Raw genomic sequence first — 26,730 nt, 5'->3', positions numbered from 1 at the left:
CCTCCACTCTATCAAGAAACCCTTTTTCCATGATAAGCTTTCTATCTAGCAACCGAATACAAACCAACGCCTTTTTATAATGAAATACCATGTAATTGTAATGCCATGCAATCAGAGTAAAATACAAAAAGTCGGTATCAATTAAATATAATACAACCAAGAAATAGTAAAAACTCCTAATTAGGTATCTACTAAGGTTAATAGTATTTCTACCTAGGGTGAGTTCCTAAGGTTCACTATATGTGGTTTGAATTCTAGAGCACATGTACCTGAACCAGCAGATTCCTCGATCCTCACCCATTATAGGCTTATATGGACCAAGTTCGGTTCAGGGGAATACATTTCCTTATGACTATATGGAGATGAAGATCTCACGAAGACATAAGTACGGATGTATCCCGAAAGTGGTCCACTATCCTATACGAAGGTGAAGACCTTACGAAGGAATAGTTTCTCACTCCCACTTAAAAAGGTGAGACTAAACAGTTTTTATGCAATATGATGCTAAGATATAAAACTCAATTTATAGTAATCATACCACAAATAAATGCAATGAGAGGATCGTAATTTTTCAAATCAAATTTTCAATTTTCAACAATAAGACAAAAAAACAATCAATTTTACGGCTTGACTCTCTAGAAGTCCCCAGTGGAGTCGCCAAGCTGTCAACACCATTTTTTGATAAAACAAAAAAAAAATTAGTTGTCGACTTAAAAACGAAAATTGGAGTCGCCACTAACCTTTTATTGAGGTGTGATTGGTTCACCTTAAAAATAATTTTAGGTCTACGAATTTTGAGAAAATAAGTTCGGGAGTTGGTTACGCACGAGGAAGGGTTAACACCCTCGTAACGCCCAAAATTGGTACCGAATCGATTGTTTAATGTCTTATTGTCAAAAGTTTGAAAAGATTTTAAAATACGATCATTGTATTTAAAAACTTGTATAAATCAAATTACGCATTAAAATCCTCTTATTTAGGGAATATTCGATTGTTTAAGTTAGATGAAGAAATCGAGACTCAATACGTTAGAGTACAATTTCTCAAAATTCTCAAACTTTGAATATTACCCTTTTTATAGGAAAAATTTCTTCTCAAGAAAACAATGTCATACCCAATACATTAGGACACAACATGTTGAATTCCCGAAAATGATTTTTATTTATGTGTTTTGAAAAAAATATTCTCGATTACTTAGGGTTAATTAGGAAAATTGGAACCCAATACTTTAGGGCTCAATCTTCTCAAAAATCCCAAATATCGAATATTACAATATCTTGAAAGCCTTTGAACAAAAATGATTTTAATGCTTTAACAAAATCAAACATATTTTTCTTTAAAAAATGTTAATACAACACTGAAACAAATACTTTAATAAGAATTATAAATGTATATGTATTTGCAATATATATATATATATAAGTATAATATATATGTAAATGTTGAGAATATGTATATGCATACATTAAAATACATATATATAGATATACATATATATATAAGAAAATGAATGAAATATATAAAACAAAAAAAAAACAAAAAACTTATAATAATTTCTAAAATAAAAGTATGTATATACATATTATAAAAAAATACATGTATATGTGCATGGATTATAAAATAAGGAAAATGTATATGTATTATAAAATATAAATGTATATAAAAACTATGAGAATAAAATAATAATAAAATATATATATAAAATATGCACATGTATTTATAAAAATATATGCATATATATTATTAAAAAATGCGTGTGTATATGTATAAAATAATAATAATGATAAAAATAATAAATAATATAATAATAAGGATACAATCAATATCAATAATATTAAAAAAATCTAAAAAAAAACTAAAATGACAGATTAAGGATTAAATTGAAAAATGAATGAAGTTTAAAGGCCGAATTTAAAGATAGAAAACGTGAAAATGGACCAAATCAGAACACCCGCAACAGGAGGAAGACCCAAAGAGAAATTAATCCATTCTCCCAAAACGCAACGTTTCAATAAGGATTAAAATAAAACAATTTCAATATCGCATAGAAAAATTTAAAAACAAAAAAAACCATGGTTTTGAAATAATGGGAAAATGAAAAGGATTAAAAATGTAAATAGGCCATTAAGCAAGGCCTACTTCTAACCCTAATCACATTCTAATCCATTATTAGCCACAGCAGTCGCAAAAAGAAGGGAAAAGAGAGGAAAAAAACTGCTCTATCCTCTCCTTTATCCCTCACGCCGGTACTCTCCCCCCTTTTCAACTCCGACTGAAGTGCAACAAGGGCACCGACGGCGCGCCACCACTGGTAAGAATCTTCTCTCCTTCCCTCGTTTATTTGTTTTAAAAACCAAGAGAAAAATGAAAATAAAAGACAGTAAAAAGAAAAGGGAAAAAAGCAGAACCAATGGATCACTTTCAAAAAATGTTTCTTTTTATTCCTTGTTTCTATGTTTTCGGATCCGATTGTGTAACCCTTTTTACAAAAACCATTTAGCTTTTTATAGCCAAATCCTTATAGAGAAAATAAAAATCTTTTTACAATTTTCCTATATTTTCGACCCCTCTCACTGTTCATGGTTCGTGTTTCTGTTGCAGGTGGGTACTTACGGGATGTGCACAACGTGCGGGGTTGCTGAACGTGGGCGGTTGCTGCGACGTGGGACGTGCGGCGCCAATCTGCTGTTAGCCACTTAGGGTTTCTGACATTTTGGTTTTTTGTTATGGGCTAATATTTGGGCTACATGGGACTGGGCTATATTTTGTTTTGGGTTTATTTGATCTGATTTGGGCTTTATTTATTGCTACTGGGCCGGGCAAAAAATTGGTTATTACATCATTCATAACGAAATCACAGGTGAGTCATAAACTTATATACGAGTGAATTAATTCAATCAAATATGTTATATCATTAACTATACTCGATGAACGTTGTAATGGATTCAAATACGCAGTTAACCAACCAAATACACCAAATCGCTCAAATGAACTAACCAATCAAGAACACACCTAAACACCAAGTGCCAAGCCTGTAGGCTTTACATCCGCTCCTGAAACACACCTGAAACACTATAATATAACGCAATAATTCGCAACAAATGCTGAACTTCGGTATATTCAGTAAACTTGAATGAATTCAGAATCATCATCTCAACATCAACCAATCCCGTACAGCACACGATATAACCTATTGGCATGCTAATCGTATCCTATCTTACGTTCATCGGCTCACATATTTATCATTTAACAACATTTAATACAATTTGTTTCCCAACTTAATTCACATACCACAATTCAATATTTTCAAGTCAATTAATAATTTTCAATCCACAAGCAATTTAATATTTAAATTATACTAAAATTTAAGCGTACAAACTTACCAGGGCCAAACTGCAAAAACAACAAAAGTTCATGGACTACTCCACAACCTTCCCTTTTCCACGATTATCAATTTGATCTTGATCTATAATATAATTTATTTTATTTATTAGCCTCAATTTCACACTCTATTCAATTTAATACATCTAATTTCTTATTTACAATATTTATACATTTGCCCCAAACATTTACATTCCATACAATTTAATCCTAATATTAAACAAGTAAAATCCACAATTAATACATAAACCTTGTATTGCCGAACACTTAACCCTTAATATACAACTCAAATATCCTTAAATTTATAATGAAATCCTTCTCATTTTACAAATTACTCAATTAAATCCTTAATTTCCAAATTTATACCAAACTACTCTATAAAATAACACAAAGTCAACCTCAAGCACCTAAACAAAATTCTTTCAAGTAAATGGCTTCAAAAACATTAGAGTATACTTTCTAAACTTAACTAATCTTACAAATTAACCCTAAACAAGATAGATTTCAACTCAACTAACACAAAAACATGAAATTCATGAAGAAAACATCAATATATCACTTACATGCAAGAGGTATAAGTGACCGAAGCTTCTAACTATCAAGTATCAACAATGGGGTTTCGGTGAAGAACCAAGTCAAAATGAAGAAGAAACCATCATCTTTTCCTATTATTATTAATATTTTCTTTTTTTACTTTTAAATATTATTATTTTAATAACCTTTAACATATAATAACTTATAAAATTGACAATCATTATTGCATCAACCGACCACTATATTAAATTTTGGCTTATTTGCAATATAAGTCCTTCAACCTTAATTAATTAGGCCATTTAATTAAAAGAAATTAATAACAAACCTCTTTTCCAACTTTTACAATTTAATTCTTTTCTTTAATTAATTAACTAAATGATAAAATTTCTTAATCAAAATTTAATATGGCATAATAACTTCGTAAATATTAAATACTTAATATTTACGGACTGACACGTTAGAATTGTGGTCCCAAAACCACAGTTTGTAACACTACTGGAAAACGGACTGTTACATATTATCTTTAATTGATGAATTTATAGCTCTAACGGCTTTAACTTCCTTCTAACTAGTCTAAATGGCTAGAAATCAATGAGGGGTATAAATAGAGCCTCAATACACTCTAGGAAGTAGAAAAAAAATAAGATTTAAAGATTCAAGAGCTTAAATTTCAATATTTATTCTTACTTACTTCTCATGTTCAGTCTTTATACATAAACACTTGTTGAGAGAACTTAATTTTGTAAATACCTACCTTAGAGAGGTCTTTACTGTTTACATCTTTTTTACCTTTGTAAAAGGAAAAGAGTTTCTAGTTAAGCCTTGAAAGTCTAGGGAAATATTCTGTATGTTATACCTTGTCCTTGAAATATATCAATTAACGAATTGAAGAAAATCCTTAGTTGAGAAAAGTTAACGTAGTAAAAGTAAATAATTAAGGCTGAACCATTATAAATTGTTATGTCAATTTTTAATCTTTCGATTTCTATTTTTAAACACCAATTCATCCCATCCCTTCTTTATGTTTACTGAGTTTAATAATTAGTATCAGAGCTAGAATTCTAGAGACGATTTAACCATAAAGAGAAAATATTTAAGAGAAGCTCAAGTTATACAACAATGGAGACAAAAAATCACAAGGTATCCACCATGGAAGAAGTGTGTTTGATGACTTTTGAGCAAAATACAACAATGTTGGGAGAATGTCACTCCACCACGAGACCTCTACTATTCAATGGTGACAACTACTTTTATTGGAAGACAAGAATGAAATTGTTCATCCAAGCCAATGATTATAAAGTTTGGAGGGTGGTCATCAATGGGCAAAATAATCCAATTAAAAGAGAAAGCGATTCCATCATTGTACCAAAGGATGAAGATGAATGGGATCAAGATGGCACAACTCAATGTAAAGGCCACGTGTACTCTATTTTAGGTTATTGGCTCCAATGAGTACAATAAAATCTTTTTAAAAATTAAATTTATTATTATACCAATCAAAATTACAAACAATCTAATAAAAATATTAACGATGTAATTAATTATTTTTAATTATTTACTTTCGAAATTAACAGAAAATACAACTCAAACTCAAAAAGCGTGTTTTGTAAAAATCACTTCTCAAAACCTACTATACGCGTTTTTACCTTACCAGTAATCCAATTAGCAATAACAGCCTAAAAAAAAAAATTTTATTGGGGAAGAGGTGGGGGTGGCTGCGTTGCTTTGACGCGACGCAAGAGCGACGACCCCTTGCAAAAATTCAAATAAAATCAACGATAGAAATGCAAGCCAGTTGTTAGGATTTTTATTTTATGCTTCACAGTCAGCCGTTAGATCATTCCCCTCTCTCTCTATATATAGTCAAAGCCATCTTTCTCTCTATTCCACTTGCGTGAATTTGAAGCGACCGCTCAAACTCAGATCACTTACAAATAAATAATAATTTTTATATTGAGAAAAATTAGTTGGATGGATCCGGACGCAGTAGCCAAGGCGTTCGTCGAGCACTACTACACGACGTTCGATGCGAACCGGGCCGGTCTAGCCAATCTCTACCAGGACGGTTCAATGTTGACCTTCGAGGGTCAAAAGATCCAAGGCTCTCAGAGCATCGTCGCTAAGCTCACCAGCCTTCCTTTCCAGCAGTGTCAGCACAGCATCACCACCGTCGATTGTCAGCCCTCCGGCGCTGGCGGCATGCTGGTTTTCGTCAGTGGTACCCTCCAACTCGCCGGCGAACAGCATGCTCTCAAGTTCAGCCAGGTAATTATATTTTCTCTTACGTCTTTGTTCATCTCTATTATTCGTGTTTTTTTAAAAGAAGTTCTAGGGTTTTTATGCGTAGTTAGGTGATCGATCTATGACTTAATTTATGGTCTTAATTTCACTATGCGATTTGCTAGAGAACTGAGTTTTTCATTTGGTAAAAATTGGGGCTCAGGATTGAATCAGTGGATTCGGGATCTTAACAATTCAATTAAGTGTGATTTTGTTGTTTATGATACTTACTGCTCATTACATTTTCTGGAATTGCATATTCTGCATTCATTTTGAACTTCGTGACTTCCTGGATATTCAAATTGAACTTCGTGCATGCATTTTCTGGAATTAAACTCGAGAAGGTTAAATAAATGTAATATAATCAAATTGGACGTCGAAAATTGTCATGACTACCTTTCAAAAAGATGTCAGTATTTGAACTTCGTGACTTCCTGGATATTCCTATCCGCAATTGGAGGATAGGTTCGACTGATTCTTTCTTTGCTAGTATAAGTTTTCTGCTGGCCTGCATATGTTTTCTTGAACATGATTAATTCGTTGTACTCTATGAACCATTATCCGGGCATATATCTCAATGTTGTTTCTTGGGACTCTGCATGATATAAAAGAAACCCATTATGACATCTCTTCTCCTCATCACCTTGTGGTTAAATTGTCTTGCTTTCGTATTAGCATACAAGTTTCATCTATATAATGTCAAGGGTTAAATCATCATTTTTGAAATCCGAACTTGGCAACTACTTCCAAGGCCTTAACTTTTTTTTGGTTCAAGTTAGTCTTGAACTTGGCAATTGTTCCCACATCCATGGCAATTGCTCCCAAATTGAGCTGAATTCTTTTTTTTTTTTGTCTGAGTTATTTGACCATATTTCCTTGAAAACTTTAAAGCTTAGCCTCCAACGGGAACAATTGTCAAGTTGTTGGTCAAATGAATTGTCTAGTTCAAGTCAAGTTCTAATATGGGAAACAGTGTTTAGTTCAAGTCGCAATATGATAACAATTATCATGTCAAGGATTAACTTGGAAAAAATTCAGTGCCATTGGTTCCGATATTTTGGCACCGTATTTTTATTGCTTCTACTAACCGAGGTCTCTTTGCTCTTTTTAGATGTTTCATTTGATGCCAACACCGCAGGGAAGCTTCTACGTGTTGAATGACATATTCAGGTTGAACTATGCATAAAGATGCAATCCAAGGATACAAAACAAACAATGTTTTGGCTCTCATCTCCCTGTTCAGTTTTAGGCGTTCTTAAATGTGAAAACGGAAAATTCTTTTTATGTTTTAATCATGATTTCCATGTGTCTTCAAAAATTTCAGAGCTTTCTTTGTTGCATGATTGGCGGAGTTAGTGAAAGACAATATTTATGAATTGGATGTTTGATTGAAAGTATCTTTTTTAGCTTAGGGTTGCACATTTTCCATATATGAAATTTGTATGCATATTGTGAGTGCGATCCCTTGATGGGATTATCAGGTCCTAAAAGATAAATCAACCCCATAAGAAATCAAATTACAGATGTTACTAATTACAAGAAGCACATACAGCACAACTACAGGGTAAATGGGCAAATCAAAGTTACAAACTATGTCAAGATGCTGGCTATTTATACAACAAATTCAGGAAACTATGAAATTAGGTTTAAAGAGGGTGAGGGGGGGGGATACTATGGGAAATAGGAAAGATCGTCGCTTTCCATATCATAACCATCAGATATAGAAGTTGATGTTGTTGGTTCATTTGTATTAACAAGTTTAGCCTGCAAACAATGATTGCATTGTATTATAATCCCTTCCAAAAATTAAAGCTGCTAAACAGTAACACTCCCAACTTGAATGATTTGGACTTTAGATTTTAAAGACTCCACTAAAAGTGTATCAGTATCAAATCATATACTTTTTAATATATTTAGAAGCTTAAATCTCATTTAAGTGAACCAACCGATTAAATTAGGAATCGAAAATCGACTTTCAAACTGGTTTTAAACCTTTTGTGACTACTCCTAATTACTAATATAAAAAATTCCAGAAGCAGGTGATTAGGTGATAAATTAGGTTAACTTACCTTAGCTTGGCGATACTTTTCAAGCATCCGGCGATATTGTTGACGTGCATCTGGAGAATCAACCATAGACAACACACGTGAGACTGCCTCATCGATTGCTACATCCACTTTCTGTTTGCGGAACACTTTGAGAATGTCCTCTTCTTCATCATCAATGCAATCTGACTCACTGCGAAAACCTCGCAAGCCTACACCTTTCCGGCGCCATCGAAGTACAACCTTGTCTAGAACACCAACAGCCCAACAGATAACCTTGTAGTTTTTCCTCACCTGGTAACCTCTCACATGGGCCTGATACCAAATGCCAAAAGATTTTAAAACATTACACATCTCCTACACGAACACGGTAAATAAATATGTGACAGGGGAGCAAGAGGAGACTATGTTGTTTCAACTCTTTATTTTCTTTTACAGAATCCGTGTCCCATGCAATCCAAACACGTGGGATATAACCCTCTCCAAAGATCCCAATATATGATAAACTTGGAGGAAACTGAACATATCTGTGTATAATTCCACATCTCATACACACCATGGTGAATAAGGACAGGACAGGGTAGAGATGGGAAGACTACTTTGGTTCAAGTATATTCAAACATATAGGTATGGGGCTATAATCCTCCAAAGATCCTCCAATACATGGAAAACTTAAAATAAAATTGAACATATCTGTGTTGGGCACATGCTGAAATCTGACACTCACATAGAGAGAAGAAAGGGAAGAAAATCTTTACAACCTGTAAATTCTGATAAATAGTAAAGATACCTGTATCTTCACAACTTTCTGGCGAAGTGCCAGAAAGTCTTTCCGACCTTTCCAGCCTCGAAATTTCTTCTGAATAGATAAAGCCGCAGAGTTGTAATCACGGGCATTTCCAAAAGCTAGCTTTGACATGGTAGAAAGATTTTGGATTTCACCCAAACTGATACCATACTCATCTACGCTAGCTGCAATAACAGCATCTTCTTTCTGTTGTCGCTTCCTGAAAGAATGTGCACGGAAAGCATTTTGTATACGTGCAGCGGCCTGAGCTGCATTCCTGACAGCAGCCAATGTATCTTTAAGTGAAAGTTGATCCTCATTGGTGGCAAGGCTCCCCTGTGAGACACTATTAACAGCAATTTCAGCCTGAACTGCAGCCGAGCCTTTGGAAAGCTCACTTTCTTCCAGTGTAAGGGATGAAAGGTGGCTCATAAGAGCTACCTCTGAAAGATAACCAGCGAGTCCCTTATGACCACTTGAGTCAGCAATAGATGCTGGGGTCTCACCACTAGGATCTTGTGAGGTTGGATCTGTCACTGCCCAAGCTGAAGCACCAGAGGCTATAAGTGCAGCAACCATTTTTTCTCTGCTAAGAACAGAAAGTTCACATCATTCAGCAAGTTCGATGCATCGTATTAGCAGTCCATATGAAATCTAACAGCTAGACCCCTTAAACTTGCCATTCGACCTCACCCCTCCCCTTTTTTTCTTTGGTTAAAAAATTCCAAAGAGCATGTGCTGAATTAGGGGATGCCAGTGCTATTGTTATGTTTTGTGAAAGTAATAATCCTTAATGATTCTGTTAAAATCTTAATTGTGAGAGAGACAGAGTGAATAAAGTTAGAGAAAGTAAATCAATTCTCTTTTACCTTCCGAATCTTGCAGCCCAGTGAAGAGCAGTCCATCCGTTAATGTCTCGGAAATTTATACTGACTCCATGGTTTAGAATTGGATTTAAGGCCCACTCAAAGCCCAATCCAGCAGCCATGTGTATTATTCCTTGCTCTTTCTTGGACATGGTGATGCCTGGCTGATCTCCTGATTCCTTGGATCTAGAAGATAACCATTGTTGCAGTTTGTCTTTTAGAAGCTCTTGCAGAAGCCAATCAATAGTACCAGAGGAAGTCCCACTGCCAATTAAAAGAGCCTCTATGACATGACTCCATGATTCATCATCAGCTTTAAGCTTTTCCGAAAATTTTTCTCCAGAATCTATGCTATCTTTTTGTGATGATGAATCAGTCAGAAGCATCTTTACAAATCTTACAAGTAACAATAGCTCTTCAAGACTTTTAGGAGCTTCTGCGTGGGATAAATTATACCGAATGCAACTACTACTACTACTACTAACTCTATACTCGAACTCTCTGATTTCACTGCAGGACTCACGATTAGCACTAGTGATGCAGAGTGCGACCTTCCCGGGAAGGTGAGGAGGAGCTTTACAACAAATAACACCTTCCTGAATGATCTCAATAGGAACTTCAGTCTCCCCAAACATACATGCCCAGACAGATTCTGATGGATCACAGAGAAAAGATCCAACAACGATGACCTGCATATGGGAACCGTTCTTTAAACTTTAAGCATTGACTGCAGGAGTAAAGATAAAGAACTTCAAGAATCAGTGACAAAGAAAAAAGAAGAAATAGAATTCCCTCATACGCACCCTTGTAGGCTCACTGGAGTAACCCCATTCTGGAGAAATTTCTCGAATTGTGAACTTCTGCTTCTGTGCGATAGTCAAGCTTGAATCTGTCGCAAGAGGAATTCCTATTTCTTCTTGGTTGAAAAACATTCTATAATTATCAAACTTGGTGTCAAAAGATTCTATTGCAGAAGAATATGCAGGAATGTCAACATTTCCGACTTCTTGATGCAGCAGTATGGGAGCTGGTAGGGAAAAAGATAGTCTTAAGAATGTAAGAAAATAAACTAGAGAATAATATTTCTAGAATCAAATGCTTATCAAGATAGAAGGAGATCATACAGGCTTCAATGCTCGATCCATTAAAATTCAGCAAATGAGACTGTTCCTGTTGCTCAGTGGCTCTCATCCTCAAAGAAGATAGTGGTTCTCCCTGTTTGAAGGACAAAAAAACTCTCCTTACAGCTGGGGGAAAAAAATCCTGATCTTATATTTAGTTCAAAAATTAACCATAAGACAGAGCTGTGGTTAACTGGGTCAGGTATGCACGGTTAAGAATGGGAGTTACCATAGGTCAGGGGGCCAAATCCCATACCTAAAAATTGGGAGATATCCTCCATAACCTTAGTTAAAAGAAAACCTACTATCAAAATAATTACAAAAACGATATTTAACAGTTTATTGCAGATACTAGAATAGTTTCCATGCTTTGACATTTCTGTTCAATGGGGAAATGTCTTTACCTTGGAGTTAACAGCTGATTGAGTATTGCATGAGTCAAATACGCTTTTCCAATATTGAGATTCATGGATTCCATCTGAATTATCATTGCCATAGACTTGACTATGTCCTCCATTTTTACCTACAAAAGTTAGCTGTTCTTTTCAGCTTCTTTACTCATTCATCATATTCAAGAGTCAACCAAGAAATACAGGAACAGTAAAGAAAGAGAGGCTAGCCATTAAATTTGACAGCAGTCAATCTGTTGGATGTTCATGTTCGCCACAAATTTTGAAAGCCAAAAAAGGAAATGCAGTTTCAAACAGAAACAATGTTTTCAAATTGTCTTTCGTCTGTTTTTCTGTTCCTTCCTTTCATTACTCTTTTGCATTTCTCTAAGACTAGAGAGGGGATGTGGGGGCAAATTCAAAATTTACAAGTTTCCTAAGTGTGGTGGAGAATATGATATAAAGCATGTATAATTTGACAATTTTGAGCATCAAAAAAATGGTGAACTAACAAACCTCCATCGGGAAGCAGCATGGAACTATTTGAATAATTTTCCACTCTAGCCGGTTGGGAATAAAGGTGATCTTGAAAGATATTATCAGGTTCATACAGTAGATCTGCCTGTTGCTCCTGCTTGGTGATCTCCCTTCCATATTCCTGAAACTCCGAATCATTTGTATCCCCATCCATGCCGTAGAATTGACTCATTTCTTTCACGCTGTCTTCATTCAAACTTAGCTGCTCCTCAAGCCTCTTTAAAGCTTGAACAACCTGAAGATCATCTGGACTGGGATACTCTACTGTATTATCTATTCCATTGTTCTTAATGACTATATCAGAGCTAACTTCAGCAGACCCAGGACTAGGTAAGTTCTGATATGATTCATGTACATCACTAGATAGAGAGTTAAATCCAGGATTTTGAGAAGTATATGAGATTGGACTTGGAGTACTAGCAGAATTGGATAATGGAGAGTGCACAGTGGATGCAGAACTGGGCTTAGCCTCATTTATCTCTCTATAATGAACAAGAACAATATGCTCGTACGCCCTGCAAAAGTACTAACCCATTAGTAAATATGCTTCCCCAGCGGTCAAAATGACTAACTAAATATTCCGTATCACAACATGAAACGATGTAAATAAATATACTAGCAAGTAGACTTACGGGTCCAGCATCCAGTAGCTACGTCTCTGAAAACTGGGGTTTTGCTCTCCATGAGCATAGTAACAATTCAAGGTTTCAACATTACCAACCTGGCCATGCATGCAATAACATCACCTCTCAGATTGAAGATATCAATATAAAACTCCATTGACATTAGAACAGTCAAATGTATTAAACGGTTAATACTAACAAAGAAATACATATCCCTCAATTTTCAAGTATTCATGTATACAGATGTTCCCTATGCACCAAGGGTTCACTTTAAATCAAACAATTGGCCAATGTTTCACATTTATGATTATTTCGCACAATTCAAGTGGTTCCTTCATTTTCTAAATAACAAAAGCACAAATTTTACATAATTTCCATCTAATAAAAGAAAACCAAAATGCAAATGGTGTTTGACAAAACCTTAAGCCTTTCGTGGGCTTCCCCGACAGTTCTTCCATCCTTCTTCTTACGCCAACTATGGCCATCTTTACGAAAGAACCGAAGAACCCTCTTGTTGAAAAGAAACAATGAGCCACCTATACATATAATTCCAGTTAATAATACGGACATCCAAATATGTAAATAACAGCATTAAAGCTATGATTAACGAAAGTTCAAGTTCAAATTAAAGTTCAAATTAGAAAATTTACTTGTTGGCTTGCGAGGAGGCTCTTGCTGAAGCTGATACTTCTCATGGTTTTGTAGTATAAACAGTACTTCAGCTGGCTTCAACCACCGAGATTGAGCTTCCCGAAACAGATTATTAATATCATACCCTGAGATCATGTTAAAAAGAAAGAAAGAAAACTGTGTTTAAGTGATTTCTAATATAGTTAAAACCCTAAATCTGAGATTTAATCCAACTAAAGCAGTAAACGAAGAAACTCAAAGAACAAACAAAAATCATAGCTTCACCTGATTGCGCCATCATCAATTTTCTATAAGAAATTCAAAACACCCACGATCCTTGTCATTTGAACCGTAGCTGTTTACCGGAGCTACGAGGTAATTAAGCTTAATAAATCACTGGAACCACAAAGTTGCTACTGCTCGTATGAAACGCGGAGTTTTGCCTTCCATGACGTGGCACGTTTTAATTGGCTGTTGTATTAAGTATGTTTTTTTTTTTTTCCAATTCTTAGTACACCTCTGTTGACTTGTCCAAATGTCAACGTACCGCCCGCACTGTTTTTAAGTAATGAATTCCTGCGTGTTTATATTTTTTTCCAATAAAAACTTTGTAGATTGGGCACTATTGCTAATAATTATTTTTATTTTAATCACTAAATTTTAATAATTTTTATTTTTAATCACTCCTCGTTAATTAATCTTATTATATACTTATTTTATTCACTCAATTTTAATAAATTTTTATTTTAATCACTCACTTCCATTTCTACGGGTATAACTTCAATTTTACAAAAGAAAATTTATTTTATGATTTTAATTTCTTTTACTTTTCCTTTTATAATTAATTTTAGTACAAAGATTTATCTGGGTTTTCTATTCGGAAACTAATTTATTTTTAAAATATTTTTCCTTTTTTAGAATTAATTTTAGTTTGACATAATCCTAAATTTAACTTTCAATGTTTATATCTTTTGTCAATTTGGCTCTATTCTTTTTTTTTTGACTTAAATGACCCTCAACCTTTTAAAAAGAATCAAATCATTTTTTAGGCATAATTGTAAAAAAAACCCTCAACGTTTGGGGGTTTTTGGTTTTGTGCCATTGACCTTTTTATTTTTTGATTAACACCTTCAACATTACGATTTTTTAAGAAATTAGCCCAATTTTAACGGTCAACGTGAGTTGACAGTTAATCAAACTGTAGGTCAACATAATGGCCCATGTGGCATGCCACATAAGCGTACGACGTCATAGATGACGTCATCTATTTAACAAAAAATTTTTCCCTAATATTCTCTCTTGCCAAACACCACTTTTTTTTCTTCAAGACACATGGTTGCTGCCATTTTTTTTCTCTCATTTTCTCACTTGCCAAACACCATTTTTCTTCTTCAAAACATATGGTTGGAGTAACTGGAGATGAATGCAACCCAGTATCAACAAAAAACCCGAACCTGGAATCCATTTGCTTCACCGACGATGCTGAGTTTGTGGATCTGGATCTAGGTCACTCTTTCGAAGCTGTTGAACAACAGATATAAACCACACAAATCCATGATTTAGCTTCTTAAATGAAAAATGTCTCCTTAATTATTTAGTTTTACATTAAAAAAAACAACAATCATAGTTCAAAATTTTGAATCTTTTAAAAATAACGTTTGCAAAAAAAGCAGATGAGATCTGAAAAAAATAAGTAAAAGTACCTTTTTGTGAGAATCCATGAAAGAAACAAGAAAGTAATGACGCTTAGGAACTTTAACAAGCCTCAAGGAAGAAAAATCAAAATCCTGAACGACAATATCAGCCGTTGATTCTTGTGATTGTTTTTGAGTGAGGGTTAGAGTAGTTGATACGAGTCACAAAGGCCCAATTCAAGCTCAAGAACGTGATGGGCTCAAATTACCATAAGGCCCAATAACGAGGTCAAAGGCCAGGCAAATGCGTACGAAACTAAATGGAATCATTCAAGACTTCATTAGCAAAGCCTTAGATGCGTATACAAAGGAAAAAGAAAATCAAGATTCACTTTCTTGTTTTCAAGGAAATCAAGAAACCGAATCTTGGTCCAATCTTGCTGTTTTGAGCGATTTCAAGAATCAAGAAAATCAAGATTTCAAATCTTGGAAATCTTGGCCCAAGAAACCGAATCTTGTAGCTAAGGCGCATTGGATCTCAGTTACGGGCATCAACGAACCAATTTTGGTAGAAAACGGATTACAAGCCCAAGTTCTTGAAGGTAAGGCCCAATAAGACGTTCCAACCCCAATCAAGAAATTTAAATTAGACTTAGTTGAAAATCAGGGCAAATTGTCAAAGTGGCCCAATTTGTAAAATTTTAAATACCTAGTTTTAATTTTTAGACTTTATGATTTAATTCCTATATAAAAAAATTCAGCCCAAGCAGCCCATTAAAAGCCTCGGCCGAATTTCCCCTTGAAATTAACAATTAGGTTTTTTTTTTTAGATTTCCTAATAGGGTTAGGAAAATAGTTAGGAGGCTTATATTAAGGCTTGGCCGACCACCCTTATGAAAAACACATTGATTATTACATTAAAATTTCAGATTTTTGTTGAGTTAAAATTCTCTTAGAGTTTCTCCAAGAATTCTCTCTTGAGTTTTCTTTAGAAGTAGTTTTAACAATCTTTTTGATTGTGGGAGCCATCTTCAGCCTTCTTCTTGCCGTGTGCTTACATCGGAGGGGAGATTAGAGTCATTTGAAGGGAGTTGTGAAATCTTTTTTCAATTTCAAGGCTTCTTAGGACTTTTCCTTATCTTTATTGCTGTTTATTTTTCTTTAGATTTTTCTGCTTGTGCCGATTCATTGATTAACTTGTTTTATTCGTTCTTGTTGCGTTTCCAGCCCTTTTCAATCTTCAAGAAGCTGATTGACACCCTTCTTGGCAGCAAGAAAATGTTTTCTATTCATAATTTGCAATTGATCTTACTGCCCAATTATCCTATCTCTGATTCAATTCGGTTTGCTGAGTTTTTGAATTAACTTGTTGTTTTGTGTTCAATTGTCAGATTCGACTGATTGGATTCTTTCTTGAAGTTCAATTTCGTGTTCTTGGCTTCAAGAATCCCCTATTAATAAGTGTTTCGGTTCTTGGCTGATTCTTTATTGTTTTGGGTTTTGTTTCAGATCTAGGATTCTAAGATTTAATTTTTTCTGTTTTGTTTCAGATCTAAGGCTCAGTTTGATTGGTGGAAAATATTTTTTGAAAAATATTTTCTGGATTTTCCACCGTTTGGTTGGTGTAAAATGAAATCCTAAGGGAAAATATTTTACAAACACGGGTAAAAAAGGCCCCAATTTATGGAAAACGTCTTACCGATTAGGAATCAGTAAGACATTTTTCGAAATTTCCAGCGTTCTCCCTTCTCTACACTCTCGTTCTCCCTTTCGTTCTCCCTTCTCCTCTCTACACCGATCTGGTTTCGTTCTCCCTTTCGTTCTCCTTTCTCCCTTTCGTTCTCCCTTGATCTGGTTTCGGGCTCCTTTTCCCCCTTGATTTCTTCTTTTTATAAATTAATTTGGGGATTTTCTGCTTGTTTTTGTCTGAGATCTCTTGTTTGGGTTTTCTGCTAGTTTGGCTATGGTGTTTGGCTTGTCTTGGGCAAACTTTCTTCACAGACTTGCTTTAGAATGGTATATTTTCTTGTCCATATTTTTGTGAATCGGTTTCTGGGTTAGTTCCTTTATGTTATTGGTTTCTTGTCTATAGTTTTGTGAATCGGTTTCTTGTCCATAGTTAGAAAGATTTTGGCCCCTGTTTATGCTAAATGTCACCTCTGCCCTCACTGATTTGTGCCTACAGTCTTCTCTGGTTACCACTGTATCGTTGGTCGCAGCTTAGATTTTAATCCATGCTTTTGATGTTCTAACAGCATCAAATGTAGTCAAATGTAGTTTAATCCATGGTTTTGTCGTTGGTCGCAGTTTATTACTTATCTAGTTAGAAGTTAATAAATTTGTTAGTATTTGATGCTAGAGAAAATGGCTTCCTTTGATACTGGTAGTCCTATAGACCATGTGCTGCAATAAGAGCCTGCAAATGAAAATGAGTCATAGCCTCATAAATATCAGTATGAGTAGAATCTGACAAACAAACTACCTTGGTGAGGTTAACCTTGGGTTTAAAGATACCAGCTTTACTTTAAATGATCATGGAATATGAACTTGGGTAAGGGAGGTAAATGAGGTTGAGACGAACTAGGAGTAGAATTGTTAAGTGATGACACAATTGGAACAAACATAGAAACTGTAGGTAAGGAACTAGAAAGTTCAGGTAAAGAAGTTGACACAGGAGATACACCGGAACTATTAGAAAATGAAGAAATAGTTGTTACAAAAGAAGACGAGTGGAAAAACATATTAATAGTAATTAATTACATTTATAATTACTTAATTTTTTCATAAATTTTTTATTTGCTGAAGTCCTATATGAAGTCCTTAATTAAAGTCCTATATGATTTATTTGCTGAAGAGTGAGCTTCTGAAATCTGTATATGCTGAAATCTGAAATCTATATTTGGTAAAGGTTCCCATGGAATTATTAGACTTTGAATTTTTAATAAGGATTTTACTACATCATAGCTGCATCATAGTTCTATTACCTGCATTCCCCCATTTATGTTTCAATGCGCGAGAGAAATTCTGTCACTTTGTGTTCTATTACCTTGTCCTTGTGTCATCAACTTTTGGATCTTTATGGACTCGATTTAGAACTGGAGTTTGCACGTGAAGAAAAACAATTTTCTCTGCTGAAAGAAATTTTAAAGCTTGGTATAGATGTAGTGGTGCCTGATGCATTTTCCTCCATATTTTTTGAAATTCCTGGAACTGCATTTTGAGACTTGGAAGCTGTTCTTTCTGGGTTTTTGGTACCTGAACTACTTGTGGATGAAATACAAGAAACTGCTGCAGAGTGCCCTGAATCTTCCTAACTAGGCACTAACTTGAAGGACTCAAGCTTCTTCCTCAACAGTTTGAGCCTCTTCTTAGCTTTGTTTATTACTTTGGTCTCTTCTTTGAGTTTTTTCATATATATATATATATATATAATTAGCTTGTGTTGTTTCTTATAGGATACATTTTCATTTAGGGTTAATTTTAGAAGTTTCAAAATCCAGATTCCGATTTCAATGTTAATGGCATTGATTATTATGTCAAATCTTAAGAAATGAAAATTCTATTAGCAACTCATGTGATACAAAATGCATCAAATATGTATGGAACATTATACTTTTATGGCAAATCATAATGAATTCAACTCTTATGATTTAACAGTCAATCTTCTTTGATAATAATTGCTATCTCATAAATGTTAATTATTTCTACTCGAAGTGGATAATAATTTAATTAAGATACTTAACATAATGAAATATGGATTATTCATTTTCTTTATCTTTTTTTTGTGAATTTATTCGTTTTCTTTATTTACAAGTAATCGATATCAAAATCTTTTACGAAAAATTCGATTCGTACATCCTCAAACTATAATCTAGATATTAAATTGGTCTCTATAATCAAGATTTTAAATTGGTCTCTATAAATTTTGATATTGAAAATTATAACTTATAATGTGATTCCTTTAGTTTTTTAGAACATTAATATCCGATTATTCTTTTTCTTCAAATTATAACTTATAATGTGATTCTTTTTCTTCCAATTATAAATATATTAATATTTGTTAAAGTATTGGTACAAAGAAAGTAGTTTAATTTCTCAAAAATTATTCAATACTTGTTTTTTAACACAATTACAAATAATTTATTTGATATTAGTTTTTTCAATTTATAACGATTAATATTGTAGCTTAATAATTGAGTATTATTATAAATAAATCATTGCAATATATGTAAAAACAATTTAAAATATAAAATTTATTAATATATATTTAATATATGTAAAACAACTTTTCCGGAAAATATTTTCAAGAAATCATAAACAATGAGAAAATATTTTACATGATTTAATCAAACACCGAAAATATTTTCCAGTAAATCATTTTACAGAAAAGTAAAACATTTTCCAGAAATCATTTTACGGAAAACATTTTACTGGCAATCAAACGGACCTTAAGCGTCTAAAGTTTTCAGAGGAGTTTTCCGTGACTTGGCAACTCGATCTTGGTCCGCGCGCAATCCTCTATCAGTAGTAGAGGATGAAGAAGAAGTATCATGATGATCGATGATAATGTTATTATTTTGTTGATTCGAAGAAGAAGGAATCAAATGGCGACGTTGAAACCAGCTACGAACACTGTCCACGAAACTTCCACTTCCCTACATATACTCTTGGATTCACAGCCAACCAATATCAACATTAATAATTCCCTTAATAATTTTCGGTTGGTCAGCATAGCCAGCTGTGGTGTCTAGGTTGTCAACTTTGTAGTCAAAGCTAAGTTTTGTTTCAAGTGGAAAAAGGGCAATGTCCCTTTTAATACTGTATATATGCTTATAAATACAATTGCTGTCATTTTGGAAGGCTAATAGAAATTGTTATTCGAGGCTTCGTCTGTAATCCTGAAGTTTCTACTGACCATGTTTAGGTGGTAGAATTATTTTTCATCTTAGCTAGTCTGAAACTTAAGCATCACTTCTTTTTGTTTTTACAGTAGTTCCAATAATAAAAAATAAGAAACAGTTAGCCCATGAATACCCACAAAAAACAATCTTTGACAAGAGAGAAAATGAGAGAAAAAAATGACAGTCGACAGTGGGGAAAAAAACAATGTTTTAAGTTGAAAGTGTGGTGTGGGTTTATAAAAATTGCACAAAAACATGATTATAATCATGGTAATGGAGATTCTTGTAGATGAAATGAGCTAACCATATGTTTTGAAGAAGAAAAATGGTGTTTGGCAAGAGAGAAAATGAGAGAAAAAATTTTGTTAAATAAATGGCATCATCTATGATGCCGTGCGCTTATGTGGCATGCCACATGGGCTATTATATTGATCTACAGTTTGATTAACGGTCAACGTGAGTTGACCATTAAAACTGGGCTAATTTCTTAAAAAATTGTAATGTTGAGGGTGTCAATCAGAAAATAAAAAGGTCAATGGCACAAAACCAAAAGCCTCCAAACGTTGAGGGTTTTTTTTTGCAATTATGCCTTTTTTTAATGAAAATACTGACTAAAACATTATTTTTTAACGATGTCGGTGTGGCGGTACACGTGTACTTTATGCTAACATGACACTATTTATCTTATATGTCATGCCAATAAATAATTTAAAAATTATAAAAAATTTTAAAATTATTAAAGGTTCATAAAATTTCAAAAAACATAACATGAAGTACATGTTGATTGTTATGCGAACTACCATATAACATCCCAAATCCGGCTTAGACGTTATGGCCAATCTGGAGAAGCTACATGATACTTTGCGAAAAACCCAGAAAATTTGTTAGACTTGCGAACAGTGCCAAATTTTATTAAAACAATTCTAATTTATTTTCAGTGAAAACATCCTTCATAATTAATTCGTAAATTGTATCGTTTAGACCTATATTTCCAAAACGCATTTGTTTGTAGCGGAATCCTTTAGTTAAATTCATTTTGAATACATGAGTCGTATTTTGGAAAATTTAATGTTTTGTTAACGGTGATTTTTTTAAAATCGAAAAACAGTTTAAAGCAGTAGATAAAAGTTCAAAACCAAACAGTCCCAAAATGGTCAAACAGTCCAACAAAACAAATTAGAATAAACCTGAACTTAAAATAGTAATATTTATCATAACTTTTTAACCGAGTTCCTGTCGCATCAACGGGCCTAAGTTCGTGTGTTACTTGAGAATCAAACAAACTGAGAGTGTGCTTACAAGCTCAGTGTGTAACTTAAATAAGCCAAAATATCAGATATAATTTTCAGACACGCTTTCAGAAGTCGAACATATATATATCATATACAGAAACAGAATCAGAACAAATCAGATGCAAATGTACATTCCTACCCCCACCCGCTACACACTATCTCCAACCATCCCTACACACCATATAGGGTATTAAATACCCATCCAACCCTACACACCACTTAGTGTTGGTATGACATTTTTGAAACTGTTTACAGCTTAGCTGCCAGATCAATAGGTGATTTAAAGCCAAATATGGATATATGTGTGGCTGTGCCACCAAATACGACAAGTTATTAAATTGCCCACACTTTTTCCATATCACAAATCCCACCCCAATGCACATACATAATTACAGATGCTAGAAATAAACATGTCATACATGCTCTTATAACAAAATATAGATCATCCTTGACAAATAATAGATCAGACATATCATACATACAGATCATAGGTTATACTTACTGTACTACCTAATAATTTTGCATACTTTAATCATGCTTATACTATGTTTTATGCTAATAGAGCATTAGAAATCATGTTTTATAGATTAGATTATAACATACGGACCTTACAGAAGATTTACTTTCGATCTGAACGACGCTTGCAATCCTAGGAGAAATTTTAGATTTTAGACCCACATGCCCGTGTGGCCCACACGATTTGACACATGGTCTCACACAGGCCCGTGTGGCCCACATGACCCAATTGGCCCAGATCGTGTGTCTCACATGGTCCAACACACTATCTGTGTCACACATGGACTACCAAACGACTGTGTGGCGTCAACAGTTTAGGTTTTTGGCTTTTGTTGTTTGCTAGTTTCTCGAAATTTCGTTACAGACTTGATCCAATTTCGATGTAAATGCCACCACGAAACTCCCAGAACCTAAAATCGTCATTTAACATGTTCAAATCAGTAATGATTGTACGGAAACTAAATTAAATATGCCACAAAAATGCCCATATTCGGCTTCCAAAAATGTTAAAATACTTATGCAACAGTGAACAACAACAACCTGCCGTTTAAATGGTTGGAGGAGCACCAATTTCCTCTCAATCCTCTCCTGGCAGCAGACAAAAGTGCATAACTAAAATCGATGTAAATGCCACCACGAAACTCCCAGAACCTAAAATCGTCATTTAACATGCTCAAATCAGTAATAATTGTACGGAAACTAAATTAAATATGCCACAAAAATGCCCATATTCGGCTTCCAAAAATGTTAAAATACTTATGCAACAGTGAACAACAACAACCTGCAGTTTAAATGGTTGGAGGAGCACCAATTTCCTCTCAATCCTCTCTTGGTAGCACACAAAAGTGCATAATTAAAATCGATACTAAAACCCAATTCCACATCAAAATTCAATAATACTCTCAAAGCTCGAACTACTAAAATAAAATCACGATGTTACCTGACGACACAACCTTGACAAACCACAACATCGAAAACCAATCTAACAACAAGAGAACGGGAACAAATCAAAGACCAAAGCAGATGATTTGATAACCAAAATACTAATAACAAAATAAGAAACAAGAACAGAAAGAACGAATAAAAAACAAGGAAAATCCAATTGCAAAGGTTGGGAGAATAACGATGGCATGAAACAGGGAATGAGGGAACAAACGTGGGAAAAGAAAAAGAACAAATGGGAGCAGATTTTCATGGGAATTAAAAATAAAATAAAAAAATCTTTTAACTCAACTTCTACTAACTGATAATCTCAAGCACAAACCGAAGCATTTAACTGTTAAAGCAGACCACTTAACTTTTGTCAAAACTTAACCACTACAGTTTTTACTTGTTCCAAGTTATTAATTTATTAATTGTTCGAAAAAGAGTTGGGATAAGAAAATGGGGTAAGACAACTATGCGAAAAATACAAAAAAAAGAGAAAGAATCAACACAACAAGTTTGTTAATGTAATTCTGATTCACCAATTTTATGTTTGCGAAGTCTCACTCAAAGAATGATTTTATTAAACAATTCACCCGGAACAACTATTGATTTAATCCCAATCTACCCCTTTTACAAGGGATAGTTATAGTCCCAAAGTAGAATCCAAATTGTCACAATCATTCCCCCCAAAACCTCACAATACAATCAAGAATAACTCTAATAAATGAACAAGTAAAAGGCAAAATAATCAACTTTCAAATTCTCAACAAAAACACCCACAAAAAAGTACTTCTCTTTTGCCGAACCGATAAGCTTCAAATAACTTAATCCAACTTTCAATAAATTCAATTCTTATTGAAGTAAATCTTAGTCAACTTCTTGATAAATAAGTCTCTTACTAGAAGTAAACCGGATCAACAACTTATCTTTTAAGATAACAATGAATTCTAGTCGAAATTTAACTTTTAATTCCTTTAAAACTGTTGTCACATAAAAGAACTCAAACAAAAAAAACACTTTCTAACACATTTGCTACTTAATAAAAATATAAATAATCAATATTATTTTTGTACAAGTAAAATTGCTAACAAAACACCATAAACTTTAAGTGTTCTAAATATGTTGTTCCAACATGACCTAAAACATTAAAAATAAGCAGTCAAAATTTCCAATAATATATACAATTATATTATTAAATTTAATAATTAATTTTAAAATAACAATACATATTGTAATTACACATAAAATTATAGAATTCAAAATTTATGAATAATATCTATATTATAGGTTTTTTACCTCTCACACATTTTTATCTAATACACTTCTGATTTAAGCTCGAACAATTTTTTTATAGAAGTTGAATATTCGACCAATAGATTACAACTTAATTTTTTTTAATTTGAAAAAGATTAAACTTCTTTTGAATTTAAATAATGACAAGTTAGGATACTATTAAGCATCTTTTTGGTGTAAAGGCGCTATTTTCATTGCATTCAAAGCTTGTATTGCCACCGAAACCTCAAGCTTCGGTGGACATAATAGATGTCATTTTTTCAGTATTTATTTTTTATTTTTCTTTTTAATGATCTATTTAGATAGGCGGTAAATGAATAAAGTGTTCAACAAATTACTCGTGAACTTTTCGTATGATGTTTATTTATGTTCGCTTATTAAATTAAATAAACGAATATTTACTAAATGAACGAGTTTGAATAGAGATGTATTTGGTTCGTTTATGTTCACAAACGAACTCGTTTATTTTCTTGTTTATTAGCTCATTTATAAGCTCTCTTATAGACTCGTTTATTTGAAGATAATATTTTCATATGAAAAACTTAAACAATATTTTCCTCTATTTTTATATATTTAAATTTAGTTGGTTTGTTTATTTAAAAATTTTGTTTGTTTGTTTGATTTATTGTTTGTGAACATGTTCGTTTAACATCCACAAACATATAAATGAACATGTTCATGAACGTTAAACGAATCGAGCCTAAACGTATTAAATAATAAATGAACTGAGTTTGAACAAGATGTTGAAAATTTAAACAAACAAGAACCGAACATGAACAACTTAAAAAAACAAACAAGCACAAACAAAACTTTGTTCGTTTGAGCCCGGTTCGTTTACACCCCTACATTTGGGTGAGTGGTGAGTTTAGCTTCAATAAGATGAAAACAACAATAGTTGTGAGATTAGTTACTTTGACGATAAGATTAAATACTACAATTGTGAGACTAAAATCAATTGTGATATGTGTTTGAATTCAAACATAGAGATAAGAGAAATGAGAGTTAAAAATGAACACAAAGTGCGTTGAATTAAAAGTATACTTGCATTGATTAAAATTAAATTAATATTAAACAATATATATTAAAATGGTCTACCAAAAAACATTAGGAACAATTATGTTTTATTAATAATAATTAAGATTATATTTATATTAATAATATTTATATTAAATAATATGATACACAATGCGAGTGAAAAAATAATGTAATAAATATATTCATAAAATTATCTTAAAATAAATGAAATTTTAATTGAAGAGGTAAAAGTAAGACATTAAAACTATTGTGTTTTAAGCTCAATTTTTATCAAGTGCATTTTCTAGATTTTACTTGATTTAAAATGACAAAAATAACCTTGTAGTAATGTTTATATTTTATAAAAGAAAGGGTATTGGTAATTGCATAACTAAGTTGGGACTCGATTAATGGATGACACCAACTCAGTTAGCCCTTTAAATATAGAACTAGATTTATGGCACACCCATGATGTGAGTGAAAAAAAATTATGTAATAAATATGTTTATTAAAAATTAACATAAAAATTAATTAATTAATGCTTTAGTTACAATGGTAAAGTTAATTGTTTATCATACTTGGTATTCGGCAATTAAATCTCATTATGGTCAAATTAGTATTGATTTATTATATAAAAAGACAAAAACACACTCATAAAAATATAATTAGTTTGTATATGAGAGAATATTTTAGTAATTTCATATTGAATTAGAGTCAGGGGTCACACTTAAAATAATTATAAAAGATAATAATTTGTTATACCCCCTACACCTTCTGGACACGTGGCACCCCAGACAACTACCTAAGAAGAACCCATAGATGGCTCTCCGCCCCACATTACTCAGTTGATCTCCCACCTTGCATCACCCGCATACGCACTCCACCCACCATCAGACCACCCTCTTTCTAGCAGGAATGCACTCATCTACAAGAGAGGACCACTAGGGGACCGCTGAGGTATAACCGCCTCATACTACCTTAACAAAGGGAATGTCAGAGCAGTACCACACTTGAGCACAATCAACATGCCACCTAGCTGACCACACTAGTGGGAAACCACTCGTACTGTTAGTGATGTGACACTACCAAGCACGAGACTCTCCCTCTATAAATACTTTGAAGAATGATGAAGAAGGAATCTTTTTACCCTCTCAACAACCCTAAGCACTTATATACAACACTCAGTCTCCCATGCCTTTACAACTACCTTACTCCTCTCCTATCCTCCTTGTAAAACCCCTAACTCGTCTTTATCATCAGATTAGGGTTACAAAGCGTTACTGTACAAAACAAAACCTTTAACTGCAAAACATAACAATAGCTCAATATAATTTTTACTTCATAATAACTCATTTCAATCATAACAAATATAAATATTTGGGCCATAAATCAAACCTTTAGGGCCTTAAATACAATTTGGGAATAACCGAGGATCAATTTAAAACAAATTAGAAAGTTATAGAAAAAACATGAAAAATTGAAAAATAGGGGTCACACGACCCACGACCGTGGGACATAGTTCAAACCGTGTGGACATTCGAAGTAAGGTTACATGGCCGTGTCCCAGCCCATGTGTATATTCAAAATAAGGCCACACAACAGTGTGTATATTCAATATTAGGTCATATGGCCGTGTCGCAGGCCATGTGCTGGATCGTGCTCGAAACTGTTTTAGGAGACACGGCCGTGTGGTAGATTGTGTGTAACCTACACCTAAAATGTTTAAAACACATGATCGTGTAGGTTGGCCGTGTGACAGCCCATGTCCCAGGTCGTGTGCTCCATAATTAGCTCCTAAAACAAGCCATTTCAAAGCCAAACCTTGCCCAACAAGCTACTCTATTTGTACATATATTCAATAGACCTAAACACACTTCAAACATTCATAAACATACTAATTCAATCAACCTAAATCTTCTAACCAATATGCCATTTAAAGGCACCTCATTGCATTCCAAAC

General features: G+C 33.5%; 2 protein-coding genes and 1 long non-coding RNA gene across 4 annotated transcripts; 2 read left to right on the top strand and 1 right to left on the bottom strand.

The window, feature by feature from the left end:
- Positions 1 to 2,162: 2,162 nt before the first annotated feature.
- Positions 2,163 to 2,876, top strand: LOC105765972 (uncharacterized). The gene is made up of 2 exons (XR_001124936.2): positions 2,163 to 2,311; positions 2,602 to 2,876. It is a non-coding gene; the product is annotated as an uncharacterized LOC105765972 (long non-coding RNA).
- A 2,914-nt stretch (positions 2,877 to 5,790) lies between these two features.
- Positions 5,791 to 7,589, top strand: LOC105765874 (nuclear transport factor 2B). Its single transcript, XM_012585137.2, has 2 exons — positions 5,791 to 6,180; positions 7,307 to 7,589. The coding sequence occupies exons 1-2, from the start codon at positions 5,887 to 5,889 to the stop codon at positions 7,379 to 7,381; spliced, it is 369 nt and encodes a 122-aa protein (XP_012440591.1). The 5' UTR covers positions 5,791 to 5,886; the 3' UTR covers positions 7,382 to 7,589.
- Positions 7,590 to 7,675: 86 nt separating this feature from the next.
- On the bottom strand, positions 7,676 to 13,617 carry LOC105765873 (calmodulin-binding transcription activator 4). Of its 2 annotated transcripts, none has more exons than XM_052631597.1 (12): positions 13,479 to 13,617; positions 13,214 to 13,339; positions 12,984 to 13,099; positions 12,573 to 12,661; positions 11,920 to 12,455; positions 11,419 to 11,537; positions 11,018 to 11,108; positions 10,697 to 10,920; positions 9,897 to 10,582; positions 9,031 to 9,616; positions 8,265 to 8,555; positions 7,676 to 7,959 (listed from the first exon to the last, which is right to left on the bottom strand). In XM_052631597.1, exons 1-12 carry the CDS (start codon positions 13,492 to 13,494, stop codon positions 7,867 to 7,869), a joined length of 2,973 nt encoding a protein of 990 aa, XP_052487557.1. In that variant the 5' UTR covers positions 13,495 to 13,617; the 3' UTR covers positions 7,676 to 7,866. The 2 variants fall into 2 exon arrangements, with proteins under 2 accessions (XP_052487557.1, XP_052487558.1); XM_052631598.1 differs by having other exon boundaries at positions 9,031 to 9,613.
- Between the last annotated feature and the right edge of the window lie 13,113 nt (positions 13,618 to 26,730).

This window comes from Gossypium raimondii, chromosome 5 (assembly GCF_025698545.1).
Source record: "Gossypium raimondii isolate GPD5lz chromosome 5, ASM2569854v1, whole genome shotgun sequence".
NCBI lineage: Eukaryota > Viridiplantae > Streptophyta > Magnoliopsida > Malvales > Malvaceae > Gossypium > Gossypium raimondii.
The sequence above is the reverse complement of the archived record's forward strand: the minus strand, read 5'-3'. Positions and strand labels throughout refer to the sequence as shown.

What these genes read in the sequence shown, in the direction of transcription:
- LOC105765874 (XM_012585137.2), top strand. Translation starts at nt 5,887, where the DNA reads ATGGATCCGGACGCAGTAGCCAAGGCGTTCGTCGAGCACTACTACACG. An exon ending in ATGCTCTCAAGTTCAGCCAG is followed by an intron (nt 6,181 to 7,306) that starts GTAATTATATTT and finishes TGCTCTTTTTAG; the next exon opens with ATGTTTCATTTGATGCCAAC.
- LOC105765873 (XM_052631597.1), bottom strand. An exon ending in GCCTCCTCGCAAGCCAACAA is followed by an intron (nt 13,100 to 13,213) that starts GTAAATTTTCTA and finishes TTATATGTATAG; the next exon opens with GTGGCTCATTGTTTCTTTTC. An exon ending in AGAAAGTTGTGAAGATACAG is followed by an intron (nt 8,556 to 9,030) that starts GTATCTTTACTA and finishes ATTTGGTATCAG; the next exon opens with GCCCATGTGAGAGGTTACCA.